The sequence below is a fragment of the Schistocerca nitens genome, chromosome 5, assembly GCF_023898315.1.
Source record: "Schistocerca nitens isolate TAMUIC-IGC-003100 chromosome 5, iqSchNite1.1, whole genome shotgun sequence".
Classification (NCBI taxonomy): domain Eukaryota; kingdom Metazoa; phylum Arthropoda; class Insecta; order Orthoptera; family Acrididae; genus Schistocerca; species Schistocerca nitens.
Genome location: NC_064618.1, coordinates 495,257,357 through 495,281,608, shown reverse-complemented (window position 1 = coordinate 495,281,608; position 24,252 = coordinate 495,257,357). Strand labels below are relative to the sequence as shown.

The following is a 24,252-nucleotide window of genomic DNA, read 5'->3' as shown; positions in this document are numbered from 1 at the left end:
AATCGGCCGCGGTCCTGTAGTACATGTCGGACCAGCGTGTCGCCACTGTGGGATCGCAAACCTAGCGCCACCACAAGGCAGGTCTCGAGAGACTGAGGAGACCTCGTCCCCAGTTGTACGGACAACATAGCTAGTGATTGGACGTGCTAAGCCTTGCTCTCATTTGCCGAGAGATAGACAGTAGAATAGCCCTCTGCTAAGTTAAATGGCGACCACCTAGCAAGGCGCCATTTGTATCAGTGCCTATAGCTTACTAATATTCAAGAGAGATGTATTCCAAGGACTAATTAAAAGTTAAGTAACAAGCATCTACGTACTTTTCTTCTTATTCATTTATAAGTTCTCATGTTCCAGACTTCACACACGTCTGCGTTAGCCTTGCGTGCCCTATCGGCTACAGCATTGTGTCTAGGCTGTATGGTCTAGACACAACATTATTGGCGACGAGAAAAAGAGTTTGTATTAATTCGTTTGTGTCATGGCTTCGCCACAATCTCCGGATGTACTGTCCGAATTTTTTCGCTTGCAGAATCAGCAGACGCAGGCGTTATTGGAAGCCGTTGGACAGCTCGTCCAGGGTCAACGTGCGCTGCAAAACGATGCGGCAGCTGCCGCTTCATCGCTACCGCATCCACACCATGCTGTTGCACCGCAATTTAGACCATTCGATGCCACCAAAGAGACCTGGCACGAATGGTCTCGCCAGTTCCACTTTCATCTAGCAGCCTACAGAATTCAAGGTAACGAGCGGCAGCCGTTTTTGCTTTCTTGTGTCGGTGTGTCTACCTACCGTGTGATAGTGAAATTGTTTCCCCGACGCGACGTAGCAACTCTGACCTACGAAGAAATTTTGTCTGCTTTAGATGCCTATTTCAAAGAAACAGTTAATGTAGTTGCAAAAAGGTATACGTTCTTTCGTACCAAACGTACGGCCGGTCAGACTAATAGGGAGTGGGTTGCAACTTTGCAAGGACTTACTAGGGAGTGTGCCTTTGAATGTGACTGTGGCCTTCCTTATTCAGACACTATGGTGCGTGATGCAATAGCACAGAACGTTTCTGATGTTCGCATACGGGAACAGATTTTGAAACTCGTTAATCCCTCCCTCCAACAAGTGATAGACATATTGGATAGGCAAGACACACTTGACTTTGCTCAGGACTCATTTGAAACTTCGCCAGCAGTGTGACACATTAACCGGCCCGCCGGGCCCGCTGCACGGGACGCTACGCGGCCCTCGCGCCCGTCACAGCAGCGGCAGCCTACCTTGCAAACACGTGCGCCGCGTAAGCAAGCAACTGTAGTGAAATCTTGCCCGCGGTGTGCAGCTAGACATTCGCGTGAAAATTGCCCGTCACGCCAAGCTATTTGCTTTTACTGTTAAAAGAAAGGACATGTTCAAAGTGTTTGCCAGAAAAAGCTTAGATCAGACAATCACAATAACTCCAGGCCCTTTGCTTCGCGCCGGAATCGAACCCAGGATAATCAGGCTCGTGGACCTTCGCCCATGGACATTCATGTAGTTCATTCCCACCCGTCCAGTGACACTTTAGCTAACGGTGACTGTGTTAGTCCCACAAACAGAGTGCGTCGACGTCGCCGAAAATCCCGTAAAGTCGCAAGTGCTTCTGTACCTGTATCAGTTCAAATTGCACGTGACAGTCGCTCTTGTCGTCAGCAGGACAATAAACTTTTTGTGGACTTAGACTTTGAAGGCAAAGTGATACCATTCCAGCTCGATACCGGAGCTGCAGTTTCATTGCTCAATCACGACGCGTACAAGCAACTGGGCAAACCGCCATTGCGTGCCGCAACTGTTAAGTTACATAGTTACTCAGGACAGCATATCCCTGCGTTAGGACAGTGCAGCCTTCTTGCAACATACAAGGGACAAACGAAACTTGTTTCATTTTACGTTCTTCGTTCTTCTACTGCAGTGAACTTGTTTGGTTTAGATTTATTTCAATTGTTTAATATGTCTATAGTAAATCAGGTCCTATCAGTGAATCAGACTGTGCCTTCCGCCAGTGTTTCTAGTCTTTGTGAAGAATTTGCAGACATTTTTGCACCGGGCCTTGGTTGCGCTAAGGACTATGAAGCGCATTTGGAACTGAAAGAAAACGCACAACCGAAATTTTTCAGAGCGCGCAATGTTCCCCACGCATTGCGTGATGAGGTCGCAAGAACATTACACGATTTAGTATCACAAGGTGTAATTGAACGTGTGCAGGCTTCTCTCTGGGCCTCACCCTTAGTAATTTTACCAAAACCTTCCGGAAAATTGAGACTTTGTGTGGACTTCAAGGCAACTGTGAATCCTCAACTTGTGACTGCTACTTTTCCTTTGCCCCGCCCGGAAGATCTTTTTGACAAACTGTGCCCGGCAAAATATTTTTCAAAATTGGACCTAGCAGATGCGTACTTGCAAATACCTGTGGACGCAGAATCCCAGCGCGTCTTGGTGGTAAACACGCATCTTGGCTTGTATCGCTTCAAAAGACTGCCATTCGGGTGTGCATCCGCCCCTGCTTTGTTTCAGCAATATTTACAAACTGTTTGTGCGTCGGTCCCTACTGCTGCGAACTATCTGGACGATATTGTGATCTCAGGAAAGACAGAAGCCGAAATTTGCAAAATCTCCGAACATTATTTCAGGTCTTGCGTCAGAATGGTCTTCGCTTGAGGAAGGACAAATGTGTGTTTTTTGCTCGGGACTTACCCTACCTGGGGCATGTCATAAATGCCCACGGTATACATCCGAGTCCAGAGCACCTCCGTGCCATACAGGAGTTGCCTTCGCCACGGGATGTTAAACAACTACAGAGTGTGCTGGGTAAAATTAATTATTATGCAAAATTTGTGCGCAATGCTTCTTCCATTTCAGCTCCGCTTCATCGCTTACGCCGTAAAGGTGTTCCGTTCGTCTGGACGACGGAATGCGAACGCGCCTTTCGCCAGTTGAAATCGGCGTTACTTTCAAATACGTGCCTTACGCCATTCGATCCCCAGAAACCCCTTTTGTTGATGGTAGATGCATCGGATTTCGGGATCGGTGCTGTGCTTGCGCACAAGGATGGCTCGCATGATCGCCCTATTGCCTTTGCGTCCAAATTGCTCTCATCTGCGCAAAGAAATTATTCACAGATAGAGAAAGAAGCTTTAGCTCTCGTGTTTGGTGTTACAAAGTTTCACGATTTCTTGTATGGTCTTCACTTTACCATCATCACGGACCACAAACCTTTGACATCGCTTTTTCATCCGACCAAGCCTGTACCTTCACGTACAGCGCAGAAATTCATTCGCTGGTCACTTTTTCTCTCGCAGTACCGCTACGATATCTTGTATCGGTCCACTGCTAAGCACGGAAACGCTGATGCGTTGTCCCGTTTGCCTGTTGCTGCGGATAAAGCATTCGATTCTTCCGAACTTGCTTGCATGTTCATTGATTCGGAAACCGATGACGTGGTCGAATCGTTTCCGATTGATTTTCGTCGTGTAGCTACAGCCACAGCTGCTGACCCTGTCCTTGCTACTGTTTTGCGTTTTGTTGCTACGCAATGGCCCTTGTCAAAGTCACGGATCGAGGATCCTTTGGTTCGCCGTTTTTTTGCTCACAAGGAGAGACTTTTTGTCCGACGTGGTGTTTTGTTGTTGCGTTCCGATAATGCTCAGTCCAGAGTCGTGGTCCCACGTTCGTTACAGTCCTCTGTCTTACGGCTTCTTCACCAAGGACATTGGGGTATAGTGCGTACGAAACAACTTGCTCGTCAGCACTGTACTTGGTTCGGAATCAATGCTGCGATTACGAATATGTGCTCCTCTTGCGTGGCGTGTGCCGAACAGCAATCCGCACCGCCGCGGCAATTCTTTGCCTGGCCAAAAGCCACTTCCCCTTGGCAACGCTTGCACATCGATTTTGCTGGTCCATTCTGGAATGCTCGATGGTTGGTTGTGGTCGATGCTTTCAGTAATTTTCCTTTTGTTGTCCGGATGTCTTCCACGACGTCTTCTGCCACAATCCAAGCCTTGTCTGCTATCTTTTGCATTGAAGGTCTTCCGCAGACTATTGTTTCCGACAATGGCCCACAATTCATGTCCGCCGAATTTCAGTCTTTTTGCAAGGCCAATGGTATTCAACATCTGACATCCGCGCCGTTTTCGCCTCAGTCAAACGGTGCCGCTGAACGATTGGTCCGGACTTTCAAGTCACAGATGTTGAAACTGAAAGAATCGCATTCTCGGGAGGACGCTTTGTTGTTCTTTTTGTCTTCGTATCGCTCTCAGCCCCGCGATGGTCGCTCGCCGGCTGAATTGCTCCATGGTCGTTCTCATCGCACCTTGATGTCTTTGCTGCATCCGCCACATCAGGTTCCTGTGCAGCGGCAGACTCCTGCTTTTGCTCCTGGCGACGTTGTCTATTATCGCACCTATCGCGGTTCACGGCGTTGGCTCGCAGGGCGCATTCTTCGCTGCCTCGGCCGCGCGATGTATTTGATTTTGGGGGCCTCTGGTGAGGTGCGTCGGCATCTCAATCAGCTGCGCCTCTGTCGTCGCCTGGGTTCTGCCGCTCCCCGTCTGCTTTCAGCGACGGTGCCGTCAGGTCAGCGCCCTGGGGACCCATCTACTGGCTCGCCTCATCCCCAGGTGTTACCGACGCTGCCTTCCCTTTTGCCTCATGGCGTCGCGCCGCCGCCGCAGCCACCGCCGGCGCCGCCCGCAGTGGACGCTTCGCTGCAACCGCCCGGCGCCTCCCAGGGTTACGCGCCGCCGCTCGCTTCCCGTGACCAGCCGTCCTCCGCCATGGACCTCTTGCCCGCTCCGGACCAGATGTCGTCATCGCGCGTCGGATTCCCCGACGCAATGGAGGTCGACCCTTCGGCCCCTCCTGTCTCATTACGTGCGCATACACCGCATGTTGACGTGCACCCTGGACTAGGTTTTCAGGCGTTTCCTAGCTCCCCTCGGACCGAATGGCCGGGTGCGGGTGGCACAGCCTCGCCTGTTGTTAGGCTCCCCACCTCATCGCATACGTCAACATGGGGTCCTCCCCACGGCGGGCGGAAGCCTTATCTCACGACTGTTCGCCGATTTGCGTGGGAGGAATGTGGTGTCACCGCTAGACACCATACTTACTAGGTGGTAACTTAAATCGGCCGCGGTCCTGTAGTACATGTCGGACCCGCGTGTCGCCACTGTGGGATCGCAAACCTAGCGCCACCACAAGGCAGGTCTCGAGAGACTGAGGAGACCTCGTCCCCAGTTGTACGGACAACATAGCTAGCGATTGGACGTGCTAAGCCTTGCTCTCATTTGCCGAGAGATAGACAGTAGAATAGCCCTCTGCTAAGTTAAATGGCGACCACCTAGCAAGGCGCCATTCGTATCAGTGCCTATAGCTTACTAATATTCAAGAGAGATGTATTCCAAGGACTAATTAAAAGTTAAGTAACAAGCATCTACGTACTTTTCTTCTTATTCATTTATAAGTTCTCATGTTCCAGACTTCACGCACGTCTGCGTTAGCCTTGCGTGCCCTATCGGCTACAGCATTGTGTCTAGGCTGTATGGTCTAGACACAACACCTTGCTCTCAGATTATCAGTGTGGTTGTCACTACTTACCTGACTGTTATGAAATTGTGTCAAATTTGAAGCTGAGTTCCTTAAAGTACCAAACCAAAGAGAACTGGTTTTTCACCTGGCTTGGAATTCAGTTTTAATGAATGAACTGCTCTGGGAAAGAGAATGTGGTAGTCACAGTGCTCAAGATACTTGCAAAAAAAGTAATATGGATATCAACCAATGTATTTCTTAATAATTTTACCAAAAAGAAAAATCAAAGCATTGTGAAGGATACTGTCCCTAGAAAGAAAAACATATTCAACAGAAGTAAGTGAAGTCTGAATTGAACATTAATTGTAAACAGCATGCTGAATTTATGCAGTTTGAATACATACTGTACACACATATTGTAAGAATATTTTTATTCATTACTACCCTGTATTTCTCTGAAATATTGTGATTAATAAAGCTATTACTTAAAAAAGAATACTGATTAATTGGTTAGTAAATGTGAAATTAACCATTGGTCTGGTTCTTGAAACCTCAGATTTTCATAAATTTCTTGTAAATTTTGTTCAAATTTGCTCCAGCTATCATTAATTTCCATTTTGATGATTTGAAAAAAAAGAGAACAGTAAGTATCCCACTAGCTCCAGCTATGATACAATTTTTTGGCCTTAATACAGCATTTTTTGAGAATGCAATTTTATCTGAAAAGTTTGTACACTTCTCTTACATGTCGTAAAATTAATTTGTTTTCAACATACATTGGCTTGCTATCACCATCTTTTCCCATAGAAATGTAACCATGTTAGTCAGGTGTTCACGTGCTAGTATTATCATTACAGTGAAATTTTTCACTAACAGAGCAGTTTTAGCAGACACAGACTGTCAAGATCTAGGGTCAGAAGTAAAGAGCAGGCCCTTTTCTTCCACTATTTTTGTTTCACACCCTGCAGTTGCTTACTCCAGACTCTTTTTCTACATGAGTTGGGTAGGAAAATCAACACTGAAAATTTTTCATTTTTACTAATTGTGTTTAAACTTGGCAATCATTTCTGTTTGTGTATCATCACAGCCAAGTATTTCCTGATTTTCACCAGTTTCTTCCTGAAAGAAGGTTTCACTTAATTTCAATGTTATTTTGTCAGCTTTGTCTTTACAATATTTTTTGAGACGAAACATTTCTTTATTACCGAGGATTTCTATAATGAAGGCAGATGCCTTCAACAAATACAAGCCTTTTTCAGCATCCACAAACTCAGGGCCAGTAGACATATTTCAACTCAGTTGTACCTTTCCATAAGATTTTTTGCTTTTAATTATCAGTAGTTCAGGCTTTCTTTCACTAGATGATTTCACTCTACATGAAATCTTTCTTAAATACGCAAGCTCAGATTCATCGTCCATGAGTTACATTTCCACAACATTTACTCGTGCAGTGTAAGTTTCTTTTGAAGGGATTACAACAAAATTTTGACCACTTTTTATCCACAGTTTGTCTTCTTAAGAAATCATAGAAGAATAAATCACAATTATCAAAAAGATGAAACAGACAAGAGATACAAAAATTTAAAATTCATTAGTTTAAAGCAACAATTTTCTGAGATACCATTATTCAAACACAGTAATGCCTGACAGTGAAGTTTAGTGCTGGAGTTTTCAGAATGTACTGAATCTTATTGCATTCTGTGTAAAATGCCACTACTACTGTTTTAAAAGGCTGCTGTATGTATGCTTGACTCGTGCATTGTAAGTGTTGAATTGCTGCAATCTGCTCCCATTTCTCCCTCTAGTGTTTTGCTAATTTTCTTTCAACAATCCATATCTCTTGAAGCTCATTATTGTGTCAATAAAACTGAATGGTTTTGTTTTATTAATATTTATTCCATAGTATTTATTTTCTGTTGTGTTATTTACAATTCTTAAGCCAAACAGCTTTAGATGCTGATCTGACACCCACTGAAGACACCTTGTAAATAAGGCAAAATGGGTCTGTGTGCACAAGTTAAATAAAAAACACTTAATGTGCAGCTTGCAAAAGGCCTTTTTCTTTTAAACTACTGCAATTTATATACATCATCTGCAAAAACTGCTACCACAAATAACTTGTTTATTTCATTTTAACGTAACTGTCATGAACCAGTCTGCAAAAGTTGTGATACAGTTTGCAAAGCAAATTGCAGTAAAATAAAATTTATTTCAAGAAACTCTAATTTTGAAATTTTAAGGATTAAAAAATTGGGTTTGGAAGAATTCAGCGTTTTTGTGGATCTAGTAAAGTAGCACACATCTTTAAACCTTAGAAGAAACTGAATAACGTGGTACAAATTTCAGGTCTGTAAGTCAAATGGTTTTGGGGTTGTGACCTTTTTAAGGTTACAAAGCAAGACAAAAGTGGCAGAATTTTGGTCATTTTAAAAATTAAGAACTCTAAAATAAAAAGCACAAAAAATATTCAATTTTGGATTTTTCATCATTTTGATAGAATAAAATCATCAATGTTAAATTAAATTTTGTATTTATGGATTTCACATGGAGAGAGATGATGTTTTCATTATTAAAAATGCTAATTTGTGTGTAGTTAAGAACATGTGTATAGGCCTAATGAAGCCATCAATCCCGTTACAAGTTTGGATTTGCAGAGTAAAAACAGGTAAGTTTTAATGTATTAGGGTGTGAAATAATTGATATAAGAGAAATTTTGTTGAAATAGCGATGTACGACACTAGAAATAAAACATGTAGCCAGAGAAAAGCGTTTCTAGAAACTCCTGCCAGTAGAGGCCGCTCTTGGACGGTCGGAACTTCCATGACTACTCTTGGCAGGCGAGCTGCTCAGCGCACAGGCCTTCTCTCTAGGTGGCGTTGCCAGTGGTGGGGCTTACCTCTGCTGCCTCTCGGCGTGCTTCTCGTCGTAGTCGTGGCGGTAGGAGGAGACGGCGGTAATGGAGCCGTCGGGCAGCTCGAGCTGCGTGTGGAGGCGCACGGGGCGCGGGCGCTGCGCGGCGCCCGGCGGGTAGGCCGGGAAGTCGGCGTGCAGGTGCGAGGCGTGCGGCACCTGGGCGCCCGGCTCCAGCGCCAGCGGCGGCCCGTCGTCCGTCACCGGCCGGTTCAGGCATCGGTGCCGCCTGCAACACGCCCACCAGGCAGTCTCACTCACTGTGCTCGCAGGCAGGTCGGTCAGCGGAACGAGGAGCACGCGCATTCGATAAGATCGCCGCTAATTTTCCACCCTACGTTCTTCAAATAAGCACATCGCAAAAAAAAACTGTCACATCCAGTAGACATCACACTAATTCTGCCTAATACGCCTCTAGACTAAGGGTGGGAAAAACCTGCGGGTTAAAACACAGTACCGATAGTTTAGTTCTACGAGAATTGCCCAAAAAGTAGCGCACCGGATTTTTTTTTTTTTCAGCCGAAAGCAACGCTACGAATGCGAAACGTTACGTGTGTATTATCTGACGTCACCTGAAGTCTAAGGAGCATCTGCTGTCGACAGAAGTACAGTTATTAGAATTATATTTTAATACCTTCAACTGCTGACGGGCGTTGATATGTATCAACGGGGACAGGTGAAATAGTGTCCCCCGATCGGGACTCGAACCCGAGACCTGCTTACATGGCAGACGCTCTATCCATTTTTAAGCTCATTTTGATCGTTATCATTCGTTGTATTTGTTCGGGGCGGACGTCCCGTGACATCCGTACATGTTCAGCGGTGATCTATTCACTCAGTTTTTTTTTTTTTTATTACGTAGGGGTCCAACTGAGCCACCGAGGGCACAGAGGATAGTGCGACTGCAGGGACTATCTCGCACACGCCTCCCGCGAGACGCACATTCTTGCCTTATACCGCGTGATCAAAAAGTCAGTATAAATTTGAAAACTGAATAAATCACGGTATAATGTAGCTAGAGAGGTACAAATTGACACACATGCTTGGAATGACATTGGGTTTTATTAGAACCAAAAAAAATCACGAAAGTTCAAAAAATCTCCGACAGATGGCGCTTCATCTGATCAGAATAGCAATAATTAGCACAACAATGTCAGACAAAGCAAAGGTGATGTTCTTTACAGGAGATGCTCAATATGTCCACCATCATTCCTCAACAATAGCTGTAGTCGAGGAATAATGTTGTAAACAGCACTGTAAAGCATGTCCGGAGTTATGGTGAGGCATTGGCGTCGGATGTTGTCTTTCAGCATCCCTGGAGATGTCGGTCGATCACGATACACTTGCGACTTCAAGAAACCCCAAAGCCAATAATCGCACGGAGTGAGGTCTGGGGACCTGGGAGGCCAAGCATGACGAAAGTGGCGGCTGAGCACACGATCATGACCAAACGACGCGCGCAAGAGATCTTTCACGCGTCTAGCAACTTTTTTTTTTGTTCTAATAAAACCCCATGTCATTCCAAGCATGTGTGTCAATTTTTACCTCTCTATCGACAATATTCCGTGGTTTATTAAGTTTTCAAATTTATACTGACTTTCTGATCGCCCGGTATGTCCACACACTACATTCGTAGTGTTCCTACCCAACATACTCATTACTCGTGGAAGACATTCTTACGAAGTCCCGTAAGAGTTCGCATAATATGTGTGCATCCGCACAGAAGATGAAGGTCATGGCCGGTATTGCCAGAACTAGATGCTTGTATGGATATGATGGCTCTTCTATCGGACATATCCGAAAGAACAGACACCATATCCATGTAAGTATGAAGTACGGTTAGTCGCTGGGAACGGAGGGTGAGGTCATCAGAAGGTGGTTCATCGGAGAGCCACTGTTTGCAGCGATCGGGGAGACCATCCACGGCTGTCGAGCTGACATACTGCAGCGAGCTGATGTCATTCGTGAGGACAGACGCATTACGACTCGGCAGTTCGTGCTGAATCTGTCAATCAGCATAGGGAGAGTGGATGCAATTATTCCCACTCTTGGATATTGAAAAGTGTGTGCAAGACGGCTCCCGCGGTGTCTAACGGTGGATCACAAATCGCACAGAAAAAATATTTGTCTCGATTTGTTGCAATGTTTTGAAGCCTTCTGGTCCCGGATTGTGATAGTTGATGATACCTGGGTTCACCATTTTGAGCCCGAAACAAAACGACAGTCGATGGAATGACGGCATTCCCGCTACCTACAGAAGAAAAAATTCAAAGCAACTGCTTCCGCCGGTAAGGTTATGATCACCGTGTTCTGGGACTGTGAAGGTATGATTCTCATTGATGTGATGCCAAGAGGCGGTACCATTAATTCAGAAGCATTTGTCAACACATTAACAAAACTCAAGACGCGCTTCTGGCGACTTCGGCGCCACAGCAGCCCAGGAGATATTTTGCTGCAACACGATAACGCACGGCCCTACACAAGTCTGAGGACTGTTTAACACACTACAAAACAGGGTTGGACAGTTTTACCCCATCCACCCTACACCCCTGACCTAACCCCCTCTGATTTCCACTTGTTTGGGCCATTAGAGGATGCCATTCATGGAAGACATTTTGAGGACGATGAGGAGGTGATTCACACAGTGATGCACTGGCTTCGCCACCAGGACATGGATTGGTAGTGACAGGGCACACACGCCCTTGTTTCTCTGGAGGAAGGCCATAGAACGGGATGGAGATTACGTGCAAAAATAGGGTGTGTAGATAAAACACCATTCTTTCGTGTGTGTAATTCTGATTATGTTCAATAAAGAATTGTTGAAGGAAAAAAAGGTGGTGCATTACTTTCTGGGCAACCCTCGTAGATAACCGGTTTTTCGATGTTTCTTTGTCCCATCTACAACACCTTTTTGCATTTTTTTCTTATAATCAGGTAAGAAAAATCTAAAGCAGAATTAGTAAACATAACGTTTCGAAACTCCTTCACCAAAGGAGACAAAGTAAATGTTCCAGAATTCGAATCAAGAGCAGCTGCCGACATGAATATCTTACAAGGGACACTCTCAATCACACCCCCTCAGATTTAGTGGTAAGATTGCCCAGTGGATATCCAATCAAAAACTGAATACAGATCAAGCATCAAACAGATGGAAGGTGTCCTCAACAGTGGAAAAAAGAAGCAAAATAGAAACAGCGAAGGTCCAAGATGACCATGTGCAACATCGAGCGACTTTGAATGACTGTGGCATCGTGAGCCGGTAGTTCGGCGTTTTCGGGGAGAGGGTTAGCTGCCATCTGTAATAAAAATAAAAAAAAACTGAGTGAATGGATCAATGATGAACTTGAACGGGTGTCATGGGACGTCCCGAACAAATGCAAAGAACAATAATGAACAAAATGAGGTCTATCAATTAAAAAGAAAGGTAGACACGGTGTTGGACTGCGAAGGAGGAGGTCGGGGTTCTAATCTCCCTCATGCCCCACCTTTTCTTCACAGAATAATGAAATGTCCGTCCTGTCACTGATATCTCTGTTCGCTGTATTCATATTTGTGTTGTATCGTCGTGTAACGTTCGTTCGCAACAACGACGTGTAACGAAGAGATCTCCAGATGTACGTTCCCCCTATTTGTCCTACACAAGTACCACACGTTATGCTTCTTGCGTTACGTTTTCAAAGTTTTGGCTTTTGAATTCTTTCGTTGTAACATAGTTCACACCCGTTTATTTGTTGTTTTCATTTCTGTGAGAGGTCTATGCGGCATCTCGCCTGCTCTCACTATTCATCACATTTATTTGCAACGGTAATATATTCTTTCCACATGACTCATATTCTGTAACCAGCGTATAGTATGACAACTGCCAAGACTACAGAGGGAGGTTCGACACATCAACGACCGGACGGACAATTCATAAATTTGTGAAAAAGAAATGGGACACGAGGGAGATTTGAACCCGGGTCTCTCACTTCGCACTCCAACACCGCGACCACACAACCACGGCGCCGTGAGTCTGGAGAGTCGATCGATGTGGCACATCTTGAGACTGGACCGTTTACTGTTTCTATTTTGCTTCCTTTTTTTAGAGTCCAGTACACACCTTCTTGTTTTCATGCTTGATCTGTGTTCAGCTTCTGACGGGCTATCCACTAGGTCATTTTACCGCAAATCTGAAAGGGGGGGGGGGCGATGGGGAGTTTCTGTTGTTAGAAGTCCTCGGAGTAGTGAAGCAACTCAGATCACTCAATAAGAGAAAGTCTTCCGGCCCAGACTCTATACCAACTAGACTCCTTTCAGAGTATGCTGATGCAATGGCTCCATACCTAACAATCATACACAACCGCTCGCGCGACGAAAGATCCGCACCCAAAGACTGGAAAATTGCACAGGTCACACCGATATTCAAGAAAGGCAATAGGAGTAATCCACTAAATTACGGGCCCATATCATTAACGTCGGTATTTATCAGGGTTTTGGAACATATATTGTGTTGGAACATTGTGAATTACTTCGCAGAGAACGGTCTATTGAGACACAGTCAACGCGAATTTAGAAAACATCGATCTTGTGAAACACAACTAGCTCTTTACTCAAAATAAGGTTAAGTGCTATCGAGAAAAGATTTCAAACTTATTCTGTATTTCTTGAGTTCCAGCAGGCTTTTGATTTGTTTAAATCGTTTTGTCATTAGTTTTGCTCATCTGATGACTTAAGCGGTAAATGACACCATCACCCGCGAACAATCTAATAGGTCTGCTTAGATTTTCTCCTATGTCGTTAATGTATACCAGGAACAGCAAAGGGCCTGTAGGACTTCCTTGGGGAACGCCAGATATTACTTTTGTTTTGTTCGATGAATTTTAGGCTGTTGCTATGAACTATGACCTTTCTGACAGAAAATAACGAATCTAATCGCACAACTATGGCGATACTCCATAGGCACGCAGTTTGAATAAGTCATGGTCGGATGTAAATGTAACTTCGTACACATACACACCATCGGTGGGTATGTAAATGATTAGAGTTGCAATTCTCTGTGACAGGGAGAACGGCCACGAGAGATCATTACTTTTGTTCGTGTTCAGTGTTGTTACCAGGACTGGAAAGGTATATAAGAGGCGCAAACAGCATCAGATGTTGGGTGATCATTGTGAAGGATACAGAGATGTCGTGTATTTGTGTGAGACAGCTTTATCAGCACCTCACAGAGTTTGAAAGAGGCCTCATTGTATGTCCCCTCTGTGCCGGCTAGTCGAATCGTGCAATATCCAGGTCAGTGGAGCATTCGGTTGTGACAGTTTCCCGATGTTGGACTGCTTGAGAACGTGAGGACTCATCGACAAAGTTCTGGTTGACCGTGTCTGATTACAAAGGAGGACCACCAAATTGTGCACCAAGCCCATGGTAATCCCTTCACAACTGTACCTGCCATCTGAAAACATGTAATGGATTCCCTGCAACATTCTGTACCACCCCGCATCATTCGTTGAAGACCAGCAGCAGCTGGACTAGGGAATTACCGCCCGACACGTAGGCTGCCGTTCATGCCACAACATAAACGGCTGCGTTTGGAGCGGTGTCGCGACCGGGAAGCATGGATTGCTGATGGGTGGCGTCGCACTGTGTTCAGCGATGAATCACGGCTCTGCACTACTCCAGGTGACCATTATCGGCGAGTAGAGCTGCGGTCTGGGAGGAGATCCCATTCTTCGAACATTTTGGAGAGGAACAGCGGTGTTAGGCTTGCTCTTGGTGTCCGGGTGCCCGGAGATCACGGCTGGTGGTGATCGAGGGATCTCTGTCAGCAAAGCGGCACGTCGCGGACATCCTGATTCCTCACGCATTACTTCTCACGCGACAGTGACGTTGTTGTTCAAATGGCTCTAAGCACTATGGGACTTAACAAACATCTGAGGTCATCAGTCCCCTAGACTTAGAACTACTTAAACCTAGATAACCTAAGGACATCACACACATCCATGCCCGAGGCAGGATTCGAACCTGCGACCGTAGCAGCAGCATGGTTACAGACTGAAGCGCCTAGAACCGCTCGGCCACAACGGCCGGCAGTGACATTGTGCCAATTTTCAACAGAACAGTGCTCGTTCGCACATGGCAAGTGTATCAATGAACTGTCTGCCTGTCCCCGATAGAACGTGTGTGGGACCAGCTCGGACGTTAACTTCACCCCAGTTCCAATACCCACAATTCCAGGAGGCAGTTACAACAGTTGTGGGTCAGCTTGCCTCAGGACAGGATACAATGGCTTTATGAAAACTTTCCCAAACGAATCAGTGCATACATTCCTGTCATAGAGGGCATACCGTCATATTGATAAATAGGCTAATACTGCCAAGTTCTTTGTAAATTTGACTCGATATTTTAATCAGTGAAGTAACTTCACTTCTCAACAAATGAAGTTTCATTTCGCTGTCTCATCCCATTCTGGGTGCATCAACTTGTCTTGTCGGCAGTGTATGTATTCATAGGACAGCAACAAAACATTAATTTTATTGTATTTTGATCACACTGTTTCAATTGTCTTGACTGTATTAAAGTACTTGTGTATTCTTTAATATCAATGGGCTGAAGAGCAGCAATAAAACTGCTGCCAGCCCCACCGCACTGACTCCCCCTCCCCCCTTCCTAAATAAAGAAAACAAAGGATACATATCAAGAAACCTTGAAAGAAGATAGTCCTGGAACGCTCTCCAGTATTCAGATTCAAAAGGTATTCTTAATTTGTTGACACTGAAGAACTATCCATGAAACCAGTCTCGAGATATACCAGTCCTACCAATCATAGGACTTGTCTGCGGGTCCAATTAAGTGACGAGTGACTCAAACATCGGGCAGCATTGATGAAAGTTTTTCTAATTCGTTCAAGTTATACAAAAATATAGAATGCTTCGCGTCCACTGATACTTATTATAAATTAAAGAAGATAACCAAGGTCTTCAACATATTAGGCTGGCCAGCTTGTGACTCATACGCAAAAGAATGAATTGGGTATTCTAGTGATCATTTCGTTTACAAGCGCCTTCTTAATAATTAGTTTTCTGGGTAACAACGTGAGAAACGCTTTGCCTGACAAAAACCACATGTAGCTTTCTGTTGCAAATCTATGTTGTCGCCTCATATTACCGTTTTACCATGCAGAAACAACGCACAGGAATCGGGCTGCCGGATTGCTGGTAGCCTGTCTACATTGTGCTGTGTTAGCTGCAGCCGACACAAAGAGACGCTGCGCTGTCTTCTCGCACCACACGCCCGAGTACGCTTTGTTTGCAAATTCCAATCCAACCCGGACTGTTGCGGGTCACGGAAACTCAGCAGCAGTCCGGGCACCAAAAAAGACCTGATGCAGACGTAACATCTACCCACAGGCGAAGATAATGTATTCTCTGTAACCTCCACAGTTTACAGCTAAAGCAGGATATTGGTGGGTGGTGAATTCTTGCGCAACTGTGAATGTGAAATTCTCATCCGTCTGACACTGTCGCAAGACTTCCAGCTTCTCTCAATATTTGTCATGCATCGTTTTATCTCGTTTCGTTGCCTGGATCTTCACCTATTCGCCTTCTGCCTCTAGCTGCCTTTCTCCGCTCCCATCCTATACCAACTCATCCAGTTCCCATGCCTTCTTCTCTTCTTAAAGCACGTTCAAACACAGCATGTAAACCGGTCAACCATATCCCAGTACTCAATATCGTATCTTTTTATCTCCTATGCTGGTACCCTGCTACATTACCCCTAAGCCATATCCATCCTTTCCACCGGAGCCTCGACCAACTCCCACTTACTATCCATGAAACCAGACCCGAGATATACCAGTCCTACGAATCATAGAGCTTGTTCGCAGGTCTAGTTATGTGGCGAGTGACTCAGAGATAGGACTAGTGCTCTTACTCTGTCTACAATGCTGATGCTCCCATAGGAGACGAAGGAGCACACACACACACACACACACACACACACACACACACACACACACGTGCACGCGCACAGGAAAAACAATTTCAGAAAAATTAGTTGATTTATTTAAGAGAGACACCTTCACAACTTGAGAAAGTCAGTAATGCGTTGGTCCAGCTCTTGCCCTGGTGCAAGCAGTTATATGGCTTGGCGTTGACCGACAGAGCTGCTGGATGCGCTCGTGTGGGGCATCGTGCCAAATTCTGTGCTGGCCGGAGTGACCGAGCGGTTCTACGCGCCACAGTCTGGAACCGCGCGACCGCTACGGTCGCAGGTTCGAATCCTGCCTCGGGCATGGATGTGTGTGATGTCCTTAGGTTAGTTAGGTATAAGTAGTTCTAAGTTCTAGGGGACTGATGACCTCAGAAGTTAAGTCCCATAGTGCTCAGAGCCATTTGAACCATTTGCCAAATTCTGTCCAACTCGCACTTTTGATCGTCAAAATCCCGAGCTGGTAGGAGGGCCCCGCACATAATACTCCAAAAGTACTCAATTGGGGAGAGATCCGGCTCAACCATGAAATTCAAGTTTTCTCACCTCCCGCCTAACTGTCATAGTACCTGCAGTGGATCCTGATGCAGTTTGGAATTCCTGTGTGATGGTCTGGATAGATGTCTGTCTATCACATATTACGACACTCTTCAACTGTCGGCGGTCTATGTCGGTCAACAGACGAGGTCGGCCTGTACACTTTTGTGCTGTACGTGCCCCTTCACGTTTCCACTACGGTATCACATCGGAAACAGGGGACCTAGGGATGTTTAGGAGTGTGGAAATCTCGCGTACAGACGTATGACACAAGTGACACCCAATCACCTGACCACGTTCAAAGTCCGTGAGTTCCGCGGAGCGCCCCATTCTGCTCTCTCACGATGTGTAATGACTATTGAGGTCGCTGATATGGAGTATCTGGCAGTAGGTGGCAGCACAATTCACCTAATATGAAAAAAGTATGTTTTTTGGGTTGTCCGGATACTTTTGATCACATAGTGTGTCCCTTCATGTTTTCATAAGTGTATACAGTTTCGAGACGTCCTTCAAGAGAAATAGGTCTCTTTTGAATTCATTCGCTATTTGGTAATTAATGGAAATGAAGGAGTACGCTCTTTATAAACGTTCTTCAACATTGGAAGAATGTATCTTGGCTATAAAGCATGTAAGACAGTGAATTTTGTGACGGCACATCATTAGGTTTATTCATCTGAACGAAAAAATGGTTCAAATGGGTCTGAGCACTATGGGACTTAGCATCTGAGGTCATCAGTCCCCTAGAACTACTTAAACCTAACTAACCTAAGGACATCACACACATCCATGCCCGAGGCAGGATTCGAACCTGCGACCGTAACGGTCGCGCGGTTCCAGATTGAAGCGCCTACAACCGCTCTGCCACACCGGTAGGCTCTTAACGAAACACATACAACAAAACTCGTAATGACTTAAAGGCATAAACGAACAGATCAAGCAACATAGAAATAAAATGAGAACATCGAAACAAGAATGAATGAAAATAGGATGCTCAAAATAATAATAAATTATTGGCCAATAGGGAATAAATAAATAGCTACATCAAGTGAGGTGAAGATGTCAAACAGAAATTACCTCAGACAATACATGCACTGAACAAGAGGATGCAATGGGCAAATGGCTAACACATGAAAAAAGAAGAAGGAAAAAGGGTTATACAGATCAAGTGGATACACGATTTACGCTATAACATTTACCAAAGCAGTAAAAATTAAAATTTGATGTTATTATTACTTTCTCCATGTCAAGCTGATAAACTATCTTCTTGCTCTAGTAACCTAAATATCAGCAATGCTTCAGATTTCGGATGTGAATACCAAAAGAGGAGCCGGCCGTTGTGGCCGAGCGTTTCTAGGCGCTTCAGTTCGGAACCGCGCTGCTGCTACGGTCGCAGGTTCGAATCCTGCCTCGGGCATGGATGTGTGTGATGTCCTTAGGTTAGTTAATTTTAAGTAGTTCTAAGTCTAGGGGACTGATGACCTCAGATGTTACGTCCCATAGTGCTCGGAGCCATTTGAACCATTTTTGAACCAAAAGAGGGTAACATCGCAAAAAGAGAGAACTGCTTCTAAAGCTAGAAAAAAAGAATTAGAACGCTACGAGAGCCTTTGTGTACGAGACTGTGTGGGATGAACCATAAGCACTAGGGATAAATGTAGTTAGCATATCCCCATAACATTACTTTCGTAAAAGAGGCGGTTAGGTTTGTCTTTATCAACTGCACATATCCTGACAGGCATGATCAATGAGTTTCCACATTTTGAGCGTAAACGTTCGTGTTACGGCTATCTCCATTATCAGCAGACACATGAATGGAAGCACTAAACACCTGTTGAACCATATCCAGCTAACCAGGCAAAGACTATCCCTGAGTGGACAAACTCACTTCATTTTCACCTGCAATGTGTTAAGTAATCTCGGCGTTAGACTCGTTTTATAATAATCTCCCTGGAAGATAGATCGCGCTTCTAATGTTCAGTGATTCATAAAGTCCGATAAGCGCTGCTGTTCATCGTAGGAACGTATCGTAAGCAGCTTAAAGGGAATGATATCCGCCAGCGAGAGTCGTTGGCGCCGACACCCGACAGGTGTCCGGTGATCGATTGGACAGCCTGTGCTGTCGGTAACGATGTTTACGATTGACAGCTATTCCGTTGCTAGGTGTAGGAATGAGGCCAATGACGCGGGGTTCGTTACCGGCGAGTTGTGTGCTTGGACACTTCTCGACTAAGAATATGTTCATCTTTTATTTGTTTGAAGGATGACATACTGTGGAAAGACCGCAGTTACATTTCGAAATTACTATAACATTTCTAAAAGCAGCTTTTACATTTTAATGGCTGAAACATTTCGGCTGTTTTCTGTGATTTCAAACGATATGACTGTGTAATAAAAGAGACTGATCGTTATCAGAGTGCCTTACTACATGCTGGACCATGTTGACACCATCTGTCTCCAGATGTATTCTTTTTAATGTCACAGTGCTCTAAAGTGAAAAATTACTTTAAGCATCGCATATCAAGAGTGATATTTTCACAGCGGAATGAAAATACCTGCCGGCTGCTGTGACCGATCGGTTCTAGTCGCTCCAGTCCTGAACCGCGCTGCTGCTACGGTCGCAGGTTCGAATACTGCGTGGGGAGTGGATGTGTGTGATGTCTTTAGGTAATTTAGTTTTAAGTAGTTCTAAGTCTAGGGGGCTCATGACCTCAGATGTTAAGTCCCATAGTGCTTGGAGCCATTTTTTGAAAATACCTCCTTCCATTACCAAATTGACATTTCCTTGATGCCTCAGGATGCGTCCATCAATCGATCCCTTCTTTTGGTCAAGTAGAAAGGAATTACCTTCTGTTAAAACACTTGCTTGCACTGAGAAGAAGTACGAACACGGATGTCTGTATGGACTTGCATCAGCTGTCTTAGATCTTATCTCGAGCATGTTTTATGATGATTAAGCTTGTCAAAAACACGAACAGTATACAGATCAGCATTTGTTACGATTTTTATACGTGTTTATTCGCGAATAATGTCATTTATGCTCTTTTTTTAATACGTCGGTACAGGCTTCAACGGGTGGTCCGGTGCGATGAATATCGGTGATTCCTGTTCTACCCGATTTAAGCTTTTCACTCCACTTACACAAGTTTCCTTGTACAATTTTTTTAATACTGTTTCAACATCCTCTATTAAATTTGGGACGGAATAACATCTTCGAGTATCAAAAAACTTAATCACTTATTTGATGTACGTGTTTAGAGACAGTTTGGGGAAAAAAGGTTATGTTTGCTTTTATTTCTATCAAAAAACTGACTGAATTTATCCCCTAGATTTTTAACTTGAGCCACAGAACGTTTCATCTACTATTGTTCAGTAATTTCTGTCTGTATAACTAATTATGGAAAGTCCCTAATACACCATTTGAGTGATTTCCAGAATCGTGTGAATGTAGTTTGTGATTTCTGATTCCATGTCCTAAAATCATTCGCTGCACAAGGCTGTGGCTTTCAAAAGTTGCAAACGAGGCCCGAGGACGTGAATATGTGTTCTTATACGACTGGCTATGTGATGATTGGAGTCTTTAATTTGAAAAACGGGATTAACAAGTCAAATCAGTCGATGGTTTCAATAGTATTTCGTAGTAAAAGGCGTATTCTTCTCTGAGAAATGATTATGGAAGGAACGAAGAAAGATAAGCGTTTAACGTCCTAGGAGCCTTCGGTTAGCAATCTGCCGCGCTGACCGCGCAGCTGCCGAGGCGGACTTAGATGAGATTCGGTGAGATTTAGCTGGACCTTTCCCCCAACATTTCATGCACGTCTCCATAAATAATGTAGAGAGGCCACGGAAAACTTAAATAACGATGGCCGGACAGAGATTTAAAACCGGTTTCTCCCTAACAGGAGAGCGTTTTGGCTTAGAAAAATCTGTAGACAGTACGATGTGGAATAACGTGTGGTGAATACTGATATCGTGGTAGATGCTTGAATACTTAAAGTACTAGCCCCCTATTAGGGAGAAACTGATTTAAATCGTCTTTCAGTACACAGATTTAGATTTTCCATGGTTTCTCTTTTCTCTAAATTGCTCAAGGTAGAGGCAAAGGACATTTGTTCAAAAAGTTCACGATCGATTCGTTCTCCCTTCCTCGTCTGAATGGGCTAACATAATTCGAAGTCTCTTTTTAAGACGGTGTCTACGACCATTTAACACTTGACTATCCTCCGTTCTTTGGAATACTGACGACAACGGGATGTGATACGGGACAAATGCCACGTTACAATAGAAATAAAGAAAATGGTGGACCATGAACGAAATAAATTCACATCCAAAAAAAAAATTCACATCATATCTGCTTAGCCAGTTACATACTAATAAAAGAGAGACAGGAGTAACTGAGGAGCGGCAGGGAAGACCGCAAAACGTGTCTAAAAGCATAACGTTTTGAGAAGCTGAAGAAGCTTAATAATTCTGCTTAAAGGGAAAAAAAACCACACACACACACACACACAGCGGGACAAAACTTCCTTCAACTGAATAAATGTGCTAGACACGAAAGTTGACTTAGGAAAAATTTCAGAAACAGTACATTTAGAATTTGTATAGGGAAAAAGATGTGGATATAAGTGCTGTGAGAAAGCTGGAAGCTGCCTGAAAACGACTGGCTGACAATAAAGCACATAGTTTCACAATTATCAGAACAATTAAACAGCAAGCTCACGAGTGGCACGTGGGAGTGCTGTAGTGGATATTTGCTGCAAGCATTTTACGTGTTTAGAAGCTTGCGTGCTCTCGCAGTAACTGGTTCCAGCGATAATTTTGTGTCTTTTCGCCTGGTGACGGCGAACAAAAACATAAATGTTGTGTGACATAAAACTTTATCTGATTATCGTTGAAAAAATGTTCAGTGAAAATAAAGTAGCAGACTCTTAATTTATGGTATTTTTCGTACGTGCAACGATAGCGTCAGATTCATGTAAACAGTGTTAGTTCCTTCATGAAACCATAATATTCGCTGCTTATAATCTTAATGCAGGTAGGCTCTTTAGAGTTTTGATGGATGTAGGTATAAGCACAGCCTGTTTGAACTTATTTGGTAGTAGACAAGCTATTGTTTTGCTGTAAGTATGATGCAAATAACGCCATTTGTCATAAATAATGGAAGATAAGATTCCCCTTAAAATGCTAGGATCTCAATAAAAATAAATCGTCTTGCATGGAAATTTTTAGTCTTGAGTGTAAGCTACACTTTATGGTCGGCAGTGACAAGTTAAAATCATGAGTCGGCTTATAACTCCTTTCTTTCGTGTGCAATTTTCCACCCCTAAATTATAACGGCACGTATCGACAGATATGAATGCTTCGGAAACGGAATCATATTGGAGAGATATGGGATTATAAACCTTGCCTACACCGATGTTGATTTAGGATTTCCATTGTTCCCATCGATAATTGTGCACGTGTGCCGGAATATTTCCTTAAACAGACCACTGTCTCTCCTTTCCCTCACCATTTATCCCCAGCTACTATTTATTTCTAAAGATCATATCGTTGGCGAGAACTTAAGAATTAGCCTTCAGTTCCTGATACAATCGTGCCTCTGGTAACATGGTGAAACATTCATTTTGTTTCTTCTGCTATTCTAAACTACTAACAGAAGGTATCGCGTGGCTTTAGCAGAAAAGAAGTACATGACTTCGAAATGGGTTATGTCACAAGAAAGTGAGGTCTGTGAGAGTAGAGAGCAGTATTAACAGATTAAAGTTTTGTACCTCTTGTTTGCTACAGTACTGCCTATGAAAGTCAGAGATTCAAGGCCAAACGCCGGAGCGGTACACTGTCCCAACTTGTCACCGAAGTTTGTTCTTTGCACCATGAACTCCAGAGTGAGAGATGGTGCTGCGACACCATACTGTCCGAAGCGCGAATGTTGCTTGGTTAACACAAAAGCTGGTGTGGTACAAATAATAGTTGTGATATGCTGCCAAAATAAAGCTTTACCGATGAAGTGACAAAATTAAGCTCCTATGTATCGTAAGGGTTGTGATGCCTAATGTCCATGTTAGCATTAAACACGAGTGGATCGCAACATCTCGTGTTGAAGGGTCTGCATTACAGTTACCTTTCCTTGTTGACAGTAGAACCGTAGCAGGAAAGACTCTTTTATATCACTGATATCTTGAGCTTTTACTTACGATGAATACCGCCCAACAGGATATGACTGGACTAGAACTCAAGAAAGCATTCCTGCAAGCAGTGTTGCACAGATACAGCGTGAGTAACGCTCGGGTACCGATTGTGTTCGGTTGGAGTTATTTGGTCGTTCAATATTTGTTCTGGCAATCTTCTGTGTGGTCCAGCGTTGTTGCTGATGCCGCAACGGCACCTTAACTCACAGTGGGAAGGGAGGGGACGCATCTACACTAGATGACTGTCAATTGCGTGTTATCTCTTCCATGCGATTTCGAATCTTAATTGTTTTCGAATTTGCATATGATACGGAAATGGGAAATTTGTCCGACATTTAACTTAGTGCCACTGCGAAAGTAACAAGAACCCTACTCAGGCTGCACAACGTGTGGGAGCAAAGGTCCTTAACTCGCCATAGGGATTAGCATCGTGTATGACCTTCATTTCCGATGCAAGCGGAGCGGTCATTGCATTACGCTTCACGCGCATGTGTAAAACACTTATAGAGTAACGAACGGCTATTTCACATACGTTCGTTGGATTATAACGGTTGTCTAGGCTATCGATATATGCCGACGTGTCACATTATGATGAGCGTCTCCCAGAACTGTCGTCTGCAGCGAGCAGCTCACACGTAAGTTACGTAAAAATGACATGGATCTCCCAGCCCAGTGCAAATCTTTCCATATGACGACTCTTCAACGCACTGCTTATTTATCTAAATGGTGCCTAAGCTGAGTAGACCCGTTGCAGGCCCTTCGACCCCATAGTGCTAGAGGTCTGATCATTAGGAGTCAAACTCAGAACCTGCGTTAGTAGCCAGCAGTGCTATTTAATCGATCCCGTAGGCAGTCATAAGGCATGTTATTTGCAATACCGAAATAGGTAAATACGAGGACTGGTAGGCTTTCTACAGCTAAGTTGCCAACTGTTTGTTGACGAAAGCACTAACGGCTCCGTCACGAATAACTGACTTTGGGAGATCTATGCGCCTTTGATGTCCGAGATGAACGTCTACAAAGACGGAACTTGTAAGCAAAACATCTTTATACTGGAATAGTTCACGATTGAGTTATAACAGATGGTTAATAGACTTCTGCCTA

At 44.2% G+C, this 24,252-nt stretch overlaps 1 protein-coding gene across 1 annotated transcript in view; it reads right to left on the bottom strand.

The window, feature by feature from the left end:
• The window catches only part of LOC126260552 (uncharacterized), a 99,948-nt gene that overhangs the window by 53,004 nt on the left and 22,692 nt on the right, over nucleotides 1-24,252 (bottom strand). The window contains exon 3 of the mRNA XM_049957886.1: nucleotides 8,448-8,690. Within this exon, the coding sequence (XP_049813843.1) occupies nucleotides 8,448-8,690 (243 nt within the window). The remainder of the gene's footprint in view (nucleotides 1-8,447; nucleotides 8,691-24,252) is intronic.